General features: G+C 38.4%; 3 protein-coding genes across 3 annotated transcripts; all 3 read left to right on the forward strand.

Moving 5' to 3' along the window:
- The first annotated feature begins 6,163 nt into the window (after positions 1–6,163).
- LOC138203732 (trace amine-associated receptor 1-like) lies at positions 6,164–7,150 on the forward strand. Its single transcript, XM_069158745.1, has one exon. The coding sequence runs from the start codon at positions 6,164–6,166 to the stop codon at positions 7,148–7,150; it is 987 nt and encodes a 328-aa protein (XP_069014846.1).
- A 5,063-nt stretch (positions 7,151–12,213) lies between these two features.
- On the forward strand, positions 12,214–13,200 carry LOC138203734 (trace amine-associated receptor 1-like). Its single transcript, XM_069158746.1, has one exon. It carries the CDS (start codon positions 12,226–12,228, stop codon positions 13,198–13,200), a length of 975 nt encoding a protein of 324 aa, XP_069014847.1. The 5' UTR covers positions 12,214–12,225.
- Positions 13,201–16,903: 3,703 nt separating this feature from the next.
- LOC138203735 (trace amine-associated receptor 1-like) lies at positions 16,904–17,890 on the forward strand. Its single transcript, XM_069158747.1, has one exon. It carries the CDS (start codon positions 16,904–16,906, stop codon positions 17,888–17,890), a length of 987 nt encoding a protein of 328 aa, XP_069014848.1.
- Positions 17,891–18,282: the final 392 nt, after the last annotated feature.

Genomic DNA, 18,282 nt, shown 5'->3' on the forward strand with positions numbered 1-18,282 from the left:
GGTGTGAACGCAGCATAACGGGTACGGTGGCTTGGATAGCCCAAAAAGCACGGAGAAAGCTAAAACATATGCTGCGTTCACACCGAACGGGGCGCTCGGTGTGCGCAATTCAGCCCACGTATTATTCGTGACGTCATGCTGCGCTTGGCCATCATTGGCTGCAGCTGATCACGCCACATTGCGCTCTGTTGTTGTACGCCATTTGTGATTTTCAATCCCTTCATACTAACATGTCGAGCAAAAAAAGAAAGTGGTTGGACGAATACGTACAATATGGATTCACGTGTAAAGAGGAACGTGATGGGAGTCAGCGTCCTCAATGCATGATTTGCAATGCCAAGTTGAGCAATTCTAGTCTAGCACTGGCAAAACTAAAGGAACACTTCCTAAAGCTGCATGATGGGAAATACAAGAACACAACGCTCGCTGAATTCAAGGTGAAGGAGCCAGATTCGATGAAAAGGCTACTCTGCCTGTTCTCGGCTTCGTACCCATCGACAAACCGATCCTCACAGCATCGTACGAAGTTGCGTACCTGATCGCAAAGCAGGGCAAACCACACACCATTGGTGAAACACTCGCGAAACCAGCTGCGTTGAAGATGGCGAACACTGCTGCTGAAGATAAGTCATCCCAAATTCCTCTTTCAAATGACATGATCAGCAGCAGAATAGACGACATGAGCAATAACATCTTGGCTCAAGTAGTTGCAGATCTGATTTCAAGCCCAGCAAAATTCAGCCTCCAACTCGATGAGACCACCAACGTTTCCAATCTCAGCCATCTTGTTGTATTCGTGCGCTATATGAAAGACGACGAGATAAAGGAAGATTTTTTATTTTGTAAGCCTCTTACAACAACAACCAAGGCAGTCGATGTGAAGAAACTCATGGATGACTTCTTCAGAGACAACAATCTTTTGTGGAATATGGTTTCTGCAGTTTGTTCGGACGGAGCTCTAGCCATGCTGGGACGACACTCTGGTTTTGGAGCGCTGGTGAAATCCGATGCACCACACATCATTGTTACACACTGTGTTCTGCACAGGCATGCGTTGGCAACAAAAACCTTGCCTCCAAAACTGGCAGAAGTACTAAAAATCGTAGTTGAATGTGTGAACTACGTGCGAAATAGTGCTATGAATCATCGCATCTTCAAAGAGCTCTGTCAGGAAATGGGCTCTGAATTCGAGGTACTTCTGTACCATTCTAACGTTCGGTGGTTATCCCGGGGAAATGTGCTGAATCGGGTTTTTGCAATGCGTGTGGAATTAGCCCTGTTTTTGCGAGAGCATCAACATTGTCACGCAGATTGCTTCGAAGATTCTGAGTTCATTCTCATCTTGGCGTACATGGCCGATATTTTCGATGCTCTCAATCATCTCAATCGACAGATGCAGGGCGGTGGAGTCAACATCATCGAAGCGGAAGAAAACCTGAATGCGTTTTTAAAAAAAAGCTACCTTTATGGAAACGACGAACAGAGAATGACAACTTTGCAAACTTTCCCCTGCTGGACGACTGTGTAAGTAAGATCGAAGACGTGTCTGGAATTGGAGACATTTCTGTACCTGGGGAGCTGAAGCAAGCGATTGCCATGCACTTAGATGTGCTCGCAAAGTCCCTCGACGGATACTTCCCCACCACACAGTCATATCCAGCAAGGGTGAGACAGCCGTTCACGTTTAGTGTTGCGACAACAGATGTCAACGATGAATGCCTCGACGAAATCATTGAACTTCAGCAGAGCCAGCTTCAACAGCAACTCTTCGGAACAACAACGCTCTCAACATTTTGGTGTCACCAAATCGTACCATACCCTCATATTGCCAAGAAAGCCCTTGAGATACTCACACCGTTTGTTACAACGTATCTTTGTGAGCAATCCTTTTCGAGGATGGTGGACATGAAAACTAAGAAAAGGAACAGACTTTGCTGCAAAAATGATATGAGAGTGGCACTTGCCAAGGAGAAGCCGTGCATTTCTGAACTTGTATCTGAAAGGCAACAGCAAAAGTCACATTGATTTGCAGTAAATATTCACTGAGTTATGTTTTTGCGTGAAATTCATGTTTTGTTTGTCGACAAACCGATCCTCACAGCATCGTATGAAGTTGCGTACCTGATCGCAAATCATTCATTGAGTTATGTTTTTGTGTGAAATTCATGTTTTGTTTGTTGGTTTTTTTCTTTGCACACAGTGATTTTGTGTGCAACTGATGCATGGTTTATTTTGTGCACTAATAAAATATATACCTATGTTTTGAAGAAATCATATTTTATTTTTCCAATTACGAAGAGTTCGGTGAATGCAAAGCAGTTTCCAAGTTTTGAAAATTAACTTCTCTTGAATTAATTTTTAATTAATTTGATTTTAAAGTTACAACATTCCCATACTCTACAACACCGGGGCATATTTTTAATTGCATATTTTTGTACTTTAATGAATGTACAGTGTATAATGCTTCTAGTTCATAAACCTTTCATCCTAAAATGAAAAATGGCATAGCTATATTGAAAGATTAAAGAGGAAACTTGACAAACGGACATCTACGTGAAAAAATTATCCAGATATGTCTCTGTACTATATGTGATTTTACAAGTATGGTTTAGAATTCCCATTTCAACTTTATTATATAGATCCAATGTAAGACCTGCATGAGAAAAGCTCTCTATATAAAATGATAATAAAAAAGTCACACTGGTCAGAAGGTTATTTGTTTTCAGAAAAAAACTAGAATTACTGTCTTGTGGCTGAATGCGTCCAACAACAAGTCAAGTTGCAATTTGCAATAATATCTGTTGTGTCAAATATGGTCACCATTTGCCCTTTCCTGCAGAATAATGTAACAGTGAAATTAAACTGTGATCTTTTGAATATAAAATGTCACCACTTCATAATTTAATCCTTTTTGACATTTGTGTAAAATGTTGTTATAATTATTGCATGAATTCCTGAGTTATGGCCACAAATATGTTTTGTGGGGTCACCATGACCTTTCACCTCCAAAATCAATTCAGTTAATCCTTGAGGTCACAGTTTGCGCTGAAGGAACAAGATAAATGACTCTTCCCGTGGACTGATATCCTGAAAATGCTGCTTAAACCTCCAAAACCGTGAAGAGGGAGCAATTTTACATTGCTATCATGGTTAAGTACACTTATTTTTTATTCTGTCCTCAGATCCCTGCATACATTTCTGCAATAGCCATGGCTTTGTAGGAGTTTTTGTGGATGACATGGGAGCATCACTGATTTGACGTTTTGAAGAGCATTTTCCATTCAAGTGACATGTTAGGGTTTATGTCATTGGCTACAAAGTTTGCAATTACACATATTTACAACCCTGTTTCCCTAAAAGTTGGGACAGGGTCAAAACAGATGGGAAAAGTTGTATAATACTAAAACAACATGAGGTGGAACATCCCGCAACAAATTAAGTTGACTGTCAACAGATAAGTAACACGATTGGGTGTAAAAAGAGCTTCCCAGAGAGGCAATCTCTCAGGAGAGAATATGGGGTGTGGTTCTCCATTCTGTGAAATACTTTGTGGGTAAATAGTGTAACAGTCTAAGAGTAACATTGCTTTATGTAAAATTGCAAAGAATTTGGGGATTTCATCATCTACGATATATAAAATCAGTAAAAGATTAAGAGAATATGGCAAAATCTCTGTACCTAAGGGACAAGGCTGAAAAAACCCCAATATTGAACGCCGTGATCTTCAGCCCCTCGGCACTGCATTAAAAACAGATATAAATCATTACTGGAAAACAATGAGTAGGAGAAGAAACATTTCTGAAATCCATCGTCTTTGAACACAATTCATCGCAGCATCCACAATTGCAGGTTAAATCTCCACCATGCAAAGAAGAAACCATATATAAACATGATCCACAAACATTGTTGTCTTTGAGCCCAAGCTCATTTAAGATTTAATTTAATTTTAATTTATTTCACTTTATTAATCCCCGAGGGGAAATTTCTTCGCTACAGCAGGGGGGCTCTCAGGGGGGAGCTGCTGCAACAGGCTGCCACTAGCGCAGCGCCAGGTAACCTGACGTGCATGTTTTTGGATGATGGGAGGAAGCCGGAGAACCCGGAGAGAACCCACGCAAGCACAGGGAGAACATGCAAACTCCGCACAGAAAGGCCCAGGACCGGATTCGAACCCGGAACCTTTTTGCTGTGAGGCGACAATGCTAATCACTGCACCACCGTGCCTCCCAAAAGATGGACTGAAGTGAAGTGCAAAACGGTCATGTGGTCTGACATAACAAAATTTGAAATTCTTTTTGGAAATCATGGACACTGTGTCCTTCAGGCAAAAGAGGAGAGGGACCATCCACGATGTTATTAGCACTCAGTTAAAAAACTAGCATCCATGATGGTACAGAGATACGTTAGTGCACATGGCATGGGTAGCTAGCACATCTGGGAAGGTACCATTAATGCTCAATGATATATACAGCTTTTGGAGCAACATATGCTGCCATACAGACCACGTTTTATTCAGGGAAGGCCTTGCTTGTTTCAGCAAAACACTACCAAACCACATTCTGGACATATTATAACAGCATGGCTGAACCAGGTTCTATAGGGAGTCAGGCCTCGGATCCTGCCAGAGCAACCTATCAGCTCCCGTGTTAGATCATCCTGAGGGGGGACAGTTGCGACACCTGGGACCAGTCGGTGCAGCGTCACCTCCAAGAATGCAACCTGGGGAAGGACAGCGACAGACTCGGGGCAGAGGTGGAAGAAACCTGCCGGGTCCAGGAAATCCACTACTCCCAGAAGACCAAGGGGAACCAGCTAGTAGAGGTGGGGAAAAGTCCAACCAATGTAAAGACAATAGGGGACATTCACATCTGGCTGGAATGGTGGGTAATGCTACTGGAGGGGTGGCAGGGTGTCCACCCAAGTGAGCCCATCCACCATGTATGACTCCATAGTTAAAATGACTGCTGGTGAAGCTGGAATAGACTCTGTGTTGGTAAACACTGGATCTAAGGCAACCAGCAGGTACAAATAGCATCAAACCAGCTGAACCGCCTGTGAGCATACAAGACCCAAACTAGCCAACTATAAAAATAGTCAGAGCCAGTTCGAAAGCCATGGCTCCAAAAGAGATGGATCAGAAAAAAGCAGTTTTGATCCTTAATCTGATCCAGAAAATGGGGGATAGAGGAATCACCATGACCTCCAGACACAGACCCTACCAAACTTGACATCCCTAAATCTCTGCCAAACCAAATGACCCCGTTAGTGAATGAATTAATTAGGGTGGTTGACATTTCGGAGGATAAAAAGAAGGAACGAGATGAAAAAAATGGGGGAATATCTCAAAAGAAGGGGTCCAAAAGCAAAAAGTGCAAGGACTCAGAGTCATCCGATTATTGTCCAGAGGACAATAACCGAGTTCCAGCACTACTGCCGATACATGCAGAGACTTGTAAAATCACAAACCGATCAAAAATAAAGTTTTATGAAATGATTGGGAGTCCTTGGGACATTAACGGTGACGGACTTGTCGTCTTCATCAACAACAAACTGATAATCCACAGGACTACCAGGAAAAGATGTTGGTTGGCCCTGGGAAAATGCCTCGACAGTGCAGTGGAGCATGGCCTAAGGAGGGTCATGATGTGCAAGGATGGATTAAGATCTGAGAGTGACAAACCTCATGTACACTTTGTCACTTCATGTGTCTTGGGTGGATTTGATTGCTGGAAAGCTACCAAGTATCCAAAATTGTACTTGTTGCAAGGTATTGCAAAATGAGTTTGAGGTAAAAAATTGTTTACTCATGTCTACCTGGTAGTTGGTTAGTTAACTTCTTTGTGAATACATATACTTCCTGTCTGATAGAGGCCATGTAGGTGCTGCACAATTAGGCTGCACGTGACCAAAAACGTGCTGCAGATCTGCTGGACCCTCCCACCTTCATAGTTAGAGTATGATAATGTGTTTTTTTGTCATCATCATGTGATTGGACAACTCTCAACACTGTCTCTCTTCTTTACAACCTTCTTTAACTCTGTGTGTTGACTCTCTTACTGCTGAGCAGCTCGTTAGTTGATCAGGCTACTCAAGTGGAGCGTCAGGCTGGTGCAGACGGTAAAATTATATTGTTCATCATTTGAATTTTATTGAATTGTGAAAGATGAAACCAGAAGTATCTGTCAATGGGACTGACATTGTGACTGACATACATCCCTGCTATGTCATAGATAATTTGAATTATATACTGACAAACAGTCCTTCCATTATATGTGTATTGGTATACGGTTTCCTTGCTTTATTGTCTGTTACAACAGTTTGTGGAAATTTCCTTGTAATAATCTCTATTGTTTACTTCAAACAGCTGCACACTCCCACTAACTACCTCATCCTCTCTTTGGCTGCAGCTGACCTGCTTGTTGGGATTATAGTTTTTCCTTTCAGCATGGTGTTCTCTCTCAGCTCATGTCAGTATCATGAGGGTTTATTCTGCAAAGTACGAGGCAGCTTTGATATATCACTGAGCACATGTTCTATTCTGAACCTGTGTTGTATATCTGTTGACAGATATTACGCAGTGTGTAAGCCTCTAACATACTCAATTAAAATCAATCACTATGTTGTTGTGATCATGATCCTGATGAGCTGGGGTGTCTCTGCTCTAATTGGAATTGTTGTCATAATTGCAGGATTAAACAGTGAAACATGCGAGGGAAAGTGTTTAATTACTGTTCTCATAGCCAACACTATTGGACTTATATTATCATTTTACCTCCCAGTGATCATAATGCTGTGTATCTACCTGAAGATTTTCCTTGTTGCACTGAGACAGGCACGGAGAATCCAGAACACAAAGTCTGGAGCAGCTGTCAGTAAGATGGAGAGGAAGGCCACCAAAACTCTGGCTGTTGTTTTGGGAGTGTTTCTTTTATGTTGGACTCCTTTCTTTCTTTGTTACACCTTTCTGCCTTATACTAATGATTCAGTACCAGGTTCTGTGATGGAAACACTTAACTGGCTAACATTGTCAAATTCAATGCTGAATCCATTTATTTATGCTTTCTTTTACAGCTGGTTCAGATCGGCCTTTAAAATGATTATTTCTGGAAAAATATTTAGAGGGGATTTTGTTAACTCCAAATTACATTGAGTTACTGTTTAAGGTGCAAAGAAACACAGTTGAATTGTCATAAATGTTTCAGTAAAAGACCGTAATAAACTAATAAACCCAATGATTTGGTTTGTTACAAGGAAGGACCAGGTCCTGTTTTAAGGGAAACTTTGTGGTTTGGGTTAAAATGACGAGTCAGGGAACCTTTGTTGCCATTGTTACAGGAATAAACGGTTGGATACAAAAAACTAAAAAAACAAAATTAAATTGAAGAAGAGTTAAAACTATACATTGTAACCCATCCATCCAGCTCCTCATGTGGACTCTGTAACCACATCAGCTGACTTCTTTTCTTTTTGATGCTTTCTTAGATGAAGTGCCACTTTCTCTCTGAAACTAGTAACTGGCCTACACTGTCAAATGTCATGCTTTGTATGTTTATTTATATTTTCTTTTAGAGATGGTTCAGGTTGGCTTCAAGAAAATAAGGTGAAAACTGTTTTGACTTACTGACACTGGCAGCATTAGGATTTCCATCTGATAATGGCACGGTTGATATCATTTAAACTAAACTTACTTACATAAATCATTAATATATATATATATATATATATATATATATATATATATATATATATATATATATATATATATAAATAAATATACCTGACGTCATGTATGTGTTTTTCATTTGTAAATTCTTTGCATTTCCATGGTAACATGCAGTTCGAATCACAGAAAAATCCGGCCATTAATATGTTTACATGTACATGAAAAACAATAAATGCTGTCAAAGCCTGGCTCAGATGTAGAAGTAAGTTATTTTGTGTAATTAACTGACTGAAATATGATTAAAAATCCCACTTGAAATTACAAATTTCCTTAGCTGCTTTTCTTGATGTTTTGCACGGTGTGTAAATATAGTCAAATACAGTGTCATAAACCAAATCAAATTTCAAAGCAACTTTTGAAATTTACTTCTCTTGAAATAAGCATAATTTAAAGTTACAACATTTCCACACTGTACAACACCGGGGCATATTTTTAGTTCCATCTTTTAGTACTTTAATGAATATACAGCATATAATGCTTCTGGTTCATGATCTTGTCAACCTAAAATGAAAAATATCATAGCTAGACTTAAACATTAAACAGGAAACTTGGCAAACAGACAGCTATGTAAATAGTTTCGCCATATATGTCTCTGTACTATATGACTTTACAAGTACGGTTTAGAATTCCCACCTCAACTTTCTTATATAGATCCAATGTAAGACCTGTGATAGAAAAGCTCTATTTAGAAAATGATTAATTTTACGAGGGTATTTGTTTTCAGACAAAACTGAATTACTTCCTCATGGTTGTATGCTTCCATCATCAAGTAAAGTTATCGTTTACAATTATATCTGTCCAGACAACTATGATAATTTTATGACAAGTTAAAGTCACTCGACAATTATTCAAATATAGATGTTGCTGTGAAGAAACAATGAATTCTAAAACGTGAATTGACACACATCTCTAACCCAACAGCACAGAATGTCTCCATACAATCACCACAGTTTCAAAGTGAACACCCAAGATTAGTGTCCCCAGTTCAGCATAACACCAATTTTCACAAATATGGTCACCATTTCCCTTTCCCTGCAGAATAATGTAATAGTGAAGTTGACCTGTGTTCTTTTAAATATAAAATGTACCACTTCATAATTTCATCCTTTTAGACATTTGTGTGAAATGCTATTATGGTATGAATTATTGAGTCATGGCCACAAATATGTTTTGGGGGTCACCATGACCTTTCACCTCCAAAATCATTTCAGTTCATCCTTGAAGTCACAGTTTGCCCTTAAGGAACAAGATAAAGGATTTTTCACCTGGAGTGATATCCTGAAAATGCTGCTTAAACCCCCAAAACTGTAAAGAGGGAGCAACGTTACATTGCTGTCATGGTCATGTAGGCCTATTTTTCATTATGTCCTCAGATCCCTGCATACAGTTTTTATGGATGACATGGAAGTTTCACTGGTTTGCCATTTTCAAGAGCATTTTCCATTCACACGTGACATGTTAGGATTTATGTCATTGGCTACAAAGTTTGCAATTATACAGTTATACAGCTCTGTTTCCCAAAAAGTTGGGACAGGGTAAAAAAGTTGTATAATGCTAAAACAACACGAGGTGGAAGATCTCACAACAAATTAAGTTGACTGCCAACAGATAAGTAACAAGATTGGATGTAAAAAGAGCTTCCAAGAGAGGCAGTCTCTCAGGAGAGAAGATGGGGTGTGGTTCTCCATTCTGTGACAGACTTTGTGGGTAAATAGTGTAACAGTCTAAGAATAATGTTGCTTTATGTAAAATTGCAAAGAATTTGGGGATTTCATCATCTGTGATATATAAAATCAGTAAAAGACCAAGAGAATCTGACAAAATCTCCGTACAGAAGGGATGAGGCTGAAAAAACAATGTTGAACGCCCTGATCTTCAGCCCCTCTGCACTGCATTAAAAACGGATAAAAATCTTTACTGGAAAACACTGAATAGGCGCAGAAATATTTCTGAAATCCATCGTCTGTGAACACAGTTCATTGCTGCATCCACAATTGCAGGTTAAAACTCCACACTGCAAAGAAGAAACCATATATAAACATGATCAAAAGTTTAAAAACTTTCAAAAGTGTCAGTAAGAAAACAGCAAAAAAGAAAGGAGAAGTCAGTTGATGTGGTTACAGGTTGAAAGAGTCTAGATGAGAAGCTGGATGGATGGGTTACAACATTTATTTTGAACTCAGGAACTGTTTTTTTTTCTATTTCCAAGCTTTTTGCTTGCATTATAAAGACACAAAAATACCTTCATACAGGATTATGTCCTTTTCTTTCATAAAAGATGGTGTATCCTATGCTAAATGAGACAAGAAAGGAAGCATTGAAACACCTTTCCTAGGCATTTACATAATTGAGACCTTATTAGTACTTCCAGGTCACTTCACTCAGTCAGGAAGCTTTTGAAAACTGACTATTTTCAGCCTGAGCTTCAAAAACAGTCTTATAATATGTCTAATGTCACGGAGGCTACGTTCATGTGAGAAAATGAACAAAAGTGGATTTAAACCAATTTTTTTACGGTAAAAAGTAAATGATCCCATAAATATTCAGCCCCTTCAGGTCAGTATTTAGTAGATGCAATCACAGCGCTGAGTCTGTGTGGATATGTCTCAAACAGGCTGGCACATCTGGACACTGCAATTTTCTCTATTCTTCCTTGCAAAGCAACCTAAACTCCGTCAGGTTGCTCTGGGATCAGGTGTGAACAGCTCTTTTCAAGTCCAGCCACAAATTCTCAATTGGATTGAGATCTGGGCTTTGACTTGGCCACTCCAGAACATTCACCTTGTTGTCTTTGAACCATTTCTGTGTAGCTTTTGCTGTATGCTTTGGGGTCGTTGTCTTGCTGGAAAATAAATCTTCTCCCAAATCGTAGTTCTCTTGCAGACTGAATCAGATTATCCTCCAGGATTTGGTGATATTTTCCTGCATTCATGTTCCCTTCTACCTTTACAAGCCTTCCAGGGCCTGCTGCTGAGATGCATCCCCAGAGCATGATGCTGCCACCACCATGCTTCACGGTGGAGCTGGTGTGTTTGTGGTGATGTGCAGTGTTTGGTGTTAGTCAAACATAGCGTCTACTCTGATGGCCAAAAAGCTACATTTTTGTCTCATCAGACCAAAGAACCTTCTTCCAATTGACATTGGAGTCTCCCACATGCCTTTGGGCGAATTCCAGGTGAGATTTTACGTGAGCTTTTTTCAACAGTGGCTTTCTCTTTGCCGCTCTCCCATACAGCTTCAACTGGTGAAGAACCCGGGCAACAGTTGTTGTATGTACAGTCTCCCATCTGAGCCACTGAAGCTTTTAACTCCTTCAGAGTGGTCGTAGGTGTCTTGGTGGCCTCCCTCACCAGTCTTCTTGCCCGGTCATTCAGTTTGTGAGGACGGCCAGCTCCAGGCAGATTTAAACAAGTGCCACACTCCTTCCATTTCTTAATGATGGATTTAACTGAACTCTGTGGTATGTCCAGTGAGTTGGAAATCTTTTTGTAGCCATCTCCTGACTTATACTTTTCAATGATCTTTTCTCTGAGTTGCTTGGAGTGTTCTTTTCTCTTCATGTTGCAATTGTAGCAGCAATACTGATGAACCAGAGACTGGACCTCCCAGACAGAGGTGTTTTTATACTACAATCACTTGACAAACATCAACTGCACTCAGGTGCTCTCCATTTCACTAATTGTGACACTGCCGGCATCAACTAGCTGGACCTCTGTTGAATTAGGTCAGTCACTTTAAAGGGGGTGAATATGTATGCAAACACTTATTTCACACTATATATTTTTAATTAATTGACATTAATATGTAAAAATCTGTTTTCAATTTGACATGAAAGAAGCTTTTTTTTTTTGCAAATTCTTGTCAAAAAAGCCAAATAATATTGACCATGATTTCATGTATAAAAGCAACAAAAGGGTGAAACATCCAAGGGGGGTGAATACTTTGTATAGGCATTGTACGCATTATATTTTCGTTCTTTATTTTTATAGATTTGCAAAAATTTTAAAAACATTTTTTTCACTTTGTCATTATGGGGTATTGTGTGTAAAATTTTGAGGGAAAAAAATTGATGTAATCCATTTTGGAATAACGCTGTAACATAACAATGTGGAAAAAGTGAAGCGCTGTGATTACTTTCCGGATGCACTGTATACTTCCTGTCTGATAGAGGCCATTTAGGTTCTACATAATTGGGAAGCATTTGACACCCCCCGTGCCGAAGGAAGTTTTTTCACCAAAAACGTGCTTCATCTCTTCCGGACCCTCCCACCTTCATGATAGAGTATGATAATGTGTTTTTTGTCATCAACATGTGATAGGACAACTCTCAACACCGTCTCTCTTCTTTACAACCTTTAACTCTGTGTGTCGACTCTCTTACTGCTGAGCAGCTCGTTAGTTGACCAGGAGAGGCCAGGTCAAGTGGAGCTTCAGGTTGGTGCAGACGCTGAAATTACATTGTTGATTATATTCATTTTATTGAAACGCAGGAATTTTGAAACATGGCACCAGACATTTCTGTCAATAGGACTGAAATACATCCCTGCTATATCATAGATAATTTCAATAATATACTGACAAACAGTCCTTCCATTATATGTGTATTGATATATGTTTTCCTTGCTTTATTGTCTGTTATAACAATATGTGGAAACTTCCTTGTCATAATCTCTATTGTTTACTTCAAACAGCTGCACACTCCTACTAACTACCTCATCCTCTCTCTGGCTGCAGCTGACCTGCTTGTTGGGATTATAGTTTTTCCTTTCAGCATGGTGTTCTCTTTCAGCCGATGCCTGTATCTTGACGGTTTGATCTGCAAAGTACACGGCAGCTTTCATATATCACTGGGTACATGTTCTATTCTGACTCTGTGTTGTATTTCTGTTGACAGATATTACGCAGTGTGTCAGCCCCTAACATACACAACTAAAATCAATCACTATGTTGTTGCAATCATGATCCTGGTGAACTGGGGTGTCTCTGCTCTACTTGGAATTGTTGTAATAATTGTAGGATTAAACAGTGAAACATGCGAGGAAAGATGTTTACTTAATGTTCTCATAACCAACACTATTGTACCTATATTGTCATTCTACTTCCCAGCTATCATAATGCTATGTAGCTACCTGAAGATTTTCCTTGTTGCACTGAAACAGGCACGGAGAATCCAGAACACAAAGTCTGGAGCAGCTGTCAGTAAGATGGAGAGGAAGGCCACCAAAACTCTGGCTGTTGTTTTGGGAGTGTTTCTTCTATGTTGGACTCCTTTCTTTCTTTGCATCATCTTTCTGCCTTATAATAATGATTCAGTACCTGTTCATGTGATGGAAACACTTAACTGGCTCGCTCTGTCAAATTCAATGCTTAATCCATTTATTTATGCTTTCTTTTACAGCTGGTTTAGATTGGCCTTTAAAATGATTATTTCTGGAAAAATATTTAGAGGGGATTTTGCTAACTCAAAATTACATTGAGTTACTGTTTAAGATGCATAAAACACAATTGAATTGTCAAAAATGTGACAGTAATTGGCAATAAAAGACTAAAATACCCAAAGAGTTCGGGAACAATCAGGCCCTGTTTTAAGGGAAACATTGTGGTTTGGGTTAAAATGACGAGTCAGGGATGCTTTGTTGCCATTGTTACAGAAATAAACAATTGGATACAAAGACCCCTAAAAAACTGACTTAAATTAAAGATGAGAAACAAGCAGTCATAATGTAACCTAATAACTCTCTGATCTGTTCCTTTCTTTCTTCATTATGTTTTAACCTTTGATCCTTGATGAAGTGCCACTTTCTGTCTGAAACTAGAAACTGGCCTTCACTGTCAACTTTAATGCACATTATGTTTATTTATGTTTTCTTTCACAGCTGGTTCAGATTGGCTTCAAGAAAATCTATTATGATGAAATATGCATTGATTTACTGATGCTGACAGCATTAGGATTACCATCTGATAATGGCACAGTTGAGAAATACTAATTTAAATAATGACTTTACATGTATAACTGGGCATCATGTATGTGTTTTTCATGTGTTGCATTCCCATAATAAAATGCACTGTTGGAAGCACAAAAATCAGGCTATTAAATTTGCAAGTTAAAATTGAAAATATCACAAGCTGCTTTTCTTGCAGTATTCCAAGAGTGTTTTTTTTTTTACTGTTCCTGGAGTGTCTAAACATAGTGAAATACTGTGTCGTAAACCAAAGAAACATGATAACTTTTCTTGACTTAAGCATAAGTTAAAGTTACAACATTTCCTTCCTGTACAACACCGTTGCATATAATTTAGTTCCGTGTTTTGGTACTTTATTGAATGTACAGTATATCATGCTTCTGTTCCATGAACTTGCCAACCTAAGATGAAAACTATCATAGCTATACTTAAACATTAAACAGGACCTGTAATAGAAAAGCTCTCTATATGAATGATCATTAAAAATTAATGTTATGATAAGTATAATGAGAAGGGTATTTGTTTTCATAAAAATGTATGCCTTCACCTACCAGTCAAGTTGCAGTTTACAATTATATCTGTCCGGACAAATATAATTTATTTTGCGAAGACTTTGAAGGAATCCTCATAAATGTTCACATGCTTGGTCAATGAAGCTGATTAACAGTAAAAAATTATTCAAATATATATTTTGCTGCAAAGAACCTATAAATTATGACACACATCTCTAACCCGACAGCACAGAATGTCTCTATACAATCACCACAGTTTCAAAGTGAACACCCAAGATTAGTGTCCCCAGTCCACATCAGACCAAATATGGTCACCATTTTCCCTTCTGTTCCTGAATTATGGTGTTGAATAGTAACAAGATTGGAGCAGTCTCAGCAATTAATTTGGAGTGGGGTTCACCACTTTGTGAAAGACTGCATGGGTAAATAGTGTAACAATCTAAGAGTTATGTTCCTTGATGTAAAATTGTAAAAAATTTGGCGAATTCATCATCTACGATACATACAATCAGTAAAAGATTTAGAGAATCCGTTGAAAACTCTGTACATAAGGGACAAGGCTAAAACAATAAATACATTTTAAATTCATTTTGGAAATCATGGACACCATGTCCTTCGGGCAAAAGAGGAGAGGGACCACCCAGCTTGTTATCAGCGCTCAGTTAAATAATCAGCATCCATGATGGTACAGGGATGCATTCGTGCACATGGCATGGGTAGCTAGCACATCTGGGAAGGCACCATTAATGCTGAATGATATATATACAGGTTTTGGAGCAACATATGCTGCTATCCAGATGTTTTATTCAGAAAAGACCTTGCTTGTTTCAGCAAAACAATGCCAAACCACATCCTGGATGTATCGCAACAGCATGGCTCCGTAGTTGTACAGTCTGGGTGCTAAACAGGCCTGCCTGACGTCCAGACCTGTCGCCCATCGAAAACATTTGGAGTGTCATAAAATGAAAAATACGATTAAAGAGACCCCAAACTATTGAAAAGCTAAAATCCTAAATCAGGCAAGAATTGGACAAAATTTCACTTTCAAAACTCAAGCAACTGGTCTCCTCAGTTCCCAAAATTGTACAGAGTGTGGTTAAAAGAAGCAATGAAAAGTAGCAGTAAACATGTCCCTTTCCCAACTTTTTTGATGTGTTGCTGGCATCAAATTCAAAATGGGCATATATTTTCCCCAAAACAATCAAATTTCTCAGTTTCAACATTTGATTTGTTGTCTTTGGTCTTCTTTCAATTAACTATGGGTTTGTATGACTTGTGAGTTGTGACATTGTGTTTTTATTCATATTTTACAGTGTCCCAACTTTTTTGGAAACAGGGTTGTTGTTGTGAAGTGGAGCTTCTACTGAGGACCAAGACACGTCTCATTTGAACGGAACACTTTACTGTCTGAACTGCAGTATTACAAACTGGAACAGTGAACAGAACGCGTTCTTGCACCCGACATCTGGTATTCTCCGTATCATCATTTTTCAGTTAGCGTCAAGAAGCCACGTACCAGGCTACTTCCTGGTACTTCAAAGTAACAGCATTTCTTGTTTTATGCTTTTCACAACAAAAGTAAATCATGTCAATTAAGCTTCTCACGTTTACAGCTTAACAATATAAACAGTGTTACACAAGCAACATGAACCACATTAATTGTGAAACTATTCACAATAGTTGTAGAACATTGTGTCATGTTAGTGTTTATGTCATGTTTATAGGCTAAAAGTTTTTTCTATTACAGTAAACATGCTGTTGAGAGTCTACATTTGAAGTTATAAATACACAATCTATTGATGTTCCCCAAAACAATAAAGGTTTCATGCAATTTAAGACCTCCAGTTGTGTTTCTTAATAGATACTTGGCAAACCATATTCGGGTTTTAGAACTATAGACAAACATGTATAATAATAATTGAAAAAAGACCAGTAAAATAAGCAGATTAGGTCTTTAATCATTAACCATTATATTTTGAAATCTGGTTAATACATTAGTTAGTAACTGTTTTCTCAGGTGGATCAACTTATTCTTGAAATGAGCACAATTGAGCCACACGACCACTTTCTTTGGGCCACCAAATATGAGATCATAGATGTTGTTGAGAGACTGTGTTAATGTTTCAACTGATGGCACACATCCTTTATAATTGAGTTGTATTCCTGTCTGATGCTCCGTTAAAAAACAATACGACTCATTTTACTCCACTCTCCCCAAATGTAAAATGATGTATTGTTTTGCATCTCCACATTATTGTCAGATCTTGTTAGATTGGGTCTATTTTCTGATCTCATATATATAGATTAGGATTTGTTTTTTTGTTGTTGTTTTTTTTATCATAATTTTTTAATTTTACATTTTGGCCAGTAGACTTTGACAGCTGTGGGGGGACACTATGGTATATGTCTACTTAAATGGTGAAGGAGATATTAGCAGTTCTGGGTAAATTAATTAATACATTATGGTATTCTGCCATCTCATGTCATCCACATGAGGAGTCATGCATCTGATTGGACAATTACAGAATGTATGAGTTATGGTAATGAGATAGGGGCTGATAAAATCAAGACTGTGCTCAGTGGCACAGTAATGAAAGATACCCGGGCAAATTGATGCCTTAGTGATACTGAGCATTTAATTAACTGAAAATCCTTCTGTACTTCTAATCAACTATTACTGTATTTTTGCATTTGTACAGGACGACATGTCACCAGGAGTCTCTGTAAACCGCACAGATGTTGATGACATACATCCTTGTTATGAAATAGATATGGTCTCTTACATAGTGACAAACAAGCCTTCATCAATATGTGTTTTATTATGTATTTTCCTTGGCTCGTTATCTGTTGTAATTGTGTGTGGAAACCTTCTCATAATAATCTCCATCGTTTACTTCAAACAGCTCCACACTTCTACGAACTACCTCATCCTCTCTCTGGCTGTGGCCGACCTGCTTGTTGGAGTTTTAGTTTTTCCACTCAGCATGGAATTCACTGTCAGCGCCTGTCTGTATTATCAAGATTTATTCTGCAAGGTACGAGAAAGCTTTGATGTTACACTGAGCACAGCTTCCATTTTGAACCTATGTTGTATTTCCATTGACAGATACTATGCAGTGTGTCAGCCGCTGACATACAGAACTAAGATAAATGTTCATGTTGTTGTGATCATGATCCTGGTGACCTGGAGCATTTCTGTTCTCGTTGCCATTGGCTTTATTATTGCAGGATTAAACCATGAAAAATGCAAAGAAAAATGTTACTTTTATGTTCTGCTTGCAAACATGCTGGGACCTATTTTCTCATTTTACCTCCCAGTGATTATAATGCTGTGTATCTACCTGAAGATTTTCCTTGTTGCACTGAGACAGGCACGGAGAATCCAGAACACAACAAAGTCTGGAGCAGCTGTCAGTAAGATGGAGAGGAAGGCCACCAAAACTCTGACTATAGTTATGGGAGTTTTTCTGATGTGTTGGCTGCCTTTCTTTCTCTGTTTTTCCTTTCAGCTATTAGATAACGTGAGTGTACCAGTTGCAGTGAATGAACTTCTTAACTGGCTTGCACTGTCCAATTCAATGCTCAATCCATTCATTTATGCTTTCTTTTACAGCTGGTTCAGGTCGGCTTTCAGGATTATTATTACTGGAAAAATATTTCAAGGTGATTTTGCCAACACAAAACTACTTTGACATGTTTGGAGTGCTGAAATAGTTGCTGTGTCAAACTACACTGTACAGACTGTAAAGCTTATTTCGGTAAATTAGTGACATACGGCTATATAAGGAAGATTGACTTGAAAATAGCAGCCTTAGTGTGAACATTATATATTCATGATTTGTTTGAATATTTATAAATTAGACCATATAAGACATACACTGTTTATGAAACCACGCAATAAAAGGTACACAATGTGTAAATATATATTCTTGTATGTTCTTGTGCCAACACTTTTTCATAATGTTTACACTGAGGGAGATATTTTACTCAGTACTGATTATTTTGCAGTTTGATAAAAGAAAAGTATAAATAAATATATATATACATATATAAATAAATATAGTTATATAGAATATATATATAA

This window comes from Embiotoca jacksoni, unplaced genomic scaffold, assembly GCF_022577435.1.
Source record: "Embiotoca jacksoni isolate LCO1_2020_lvr unplaced genomic scaffold, fEmbJac1.0.p SCAF_23, whole genome shotgun sequence".
Lineage (NCBI taxonomy): Eukaryota > Metazoa > Chordata > Actinopteri > Embiotocidae > Embiotoca > Embiotoca jacksoni.

What these genes read in the sequence shown, in the direction of transcription:
- LOC138203734 (XM_069158746.1), top strand. Translation starts at nt 12,226, where the DNA reads ATGGCACCAGACATTTCTGTCAATAGGACTGAAATACATCCCTGCTAT.
- LOC138203735 (XM_069158747.1), top strand. Translation starts at nt 16,904, where the DNA reads ATGTCACCAGGAGTCTCTGTAAACCGCACAGATGTTGATGACATACAT.
- LOC138203732 (XM_069158745.1), top strand. Translation starts at nt 6,164, where the DNA reads ATGAAACCAGAAGTATCTGTCAATGGGACTGACATTGTGACTGACATA.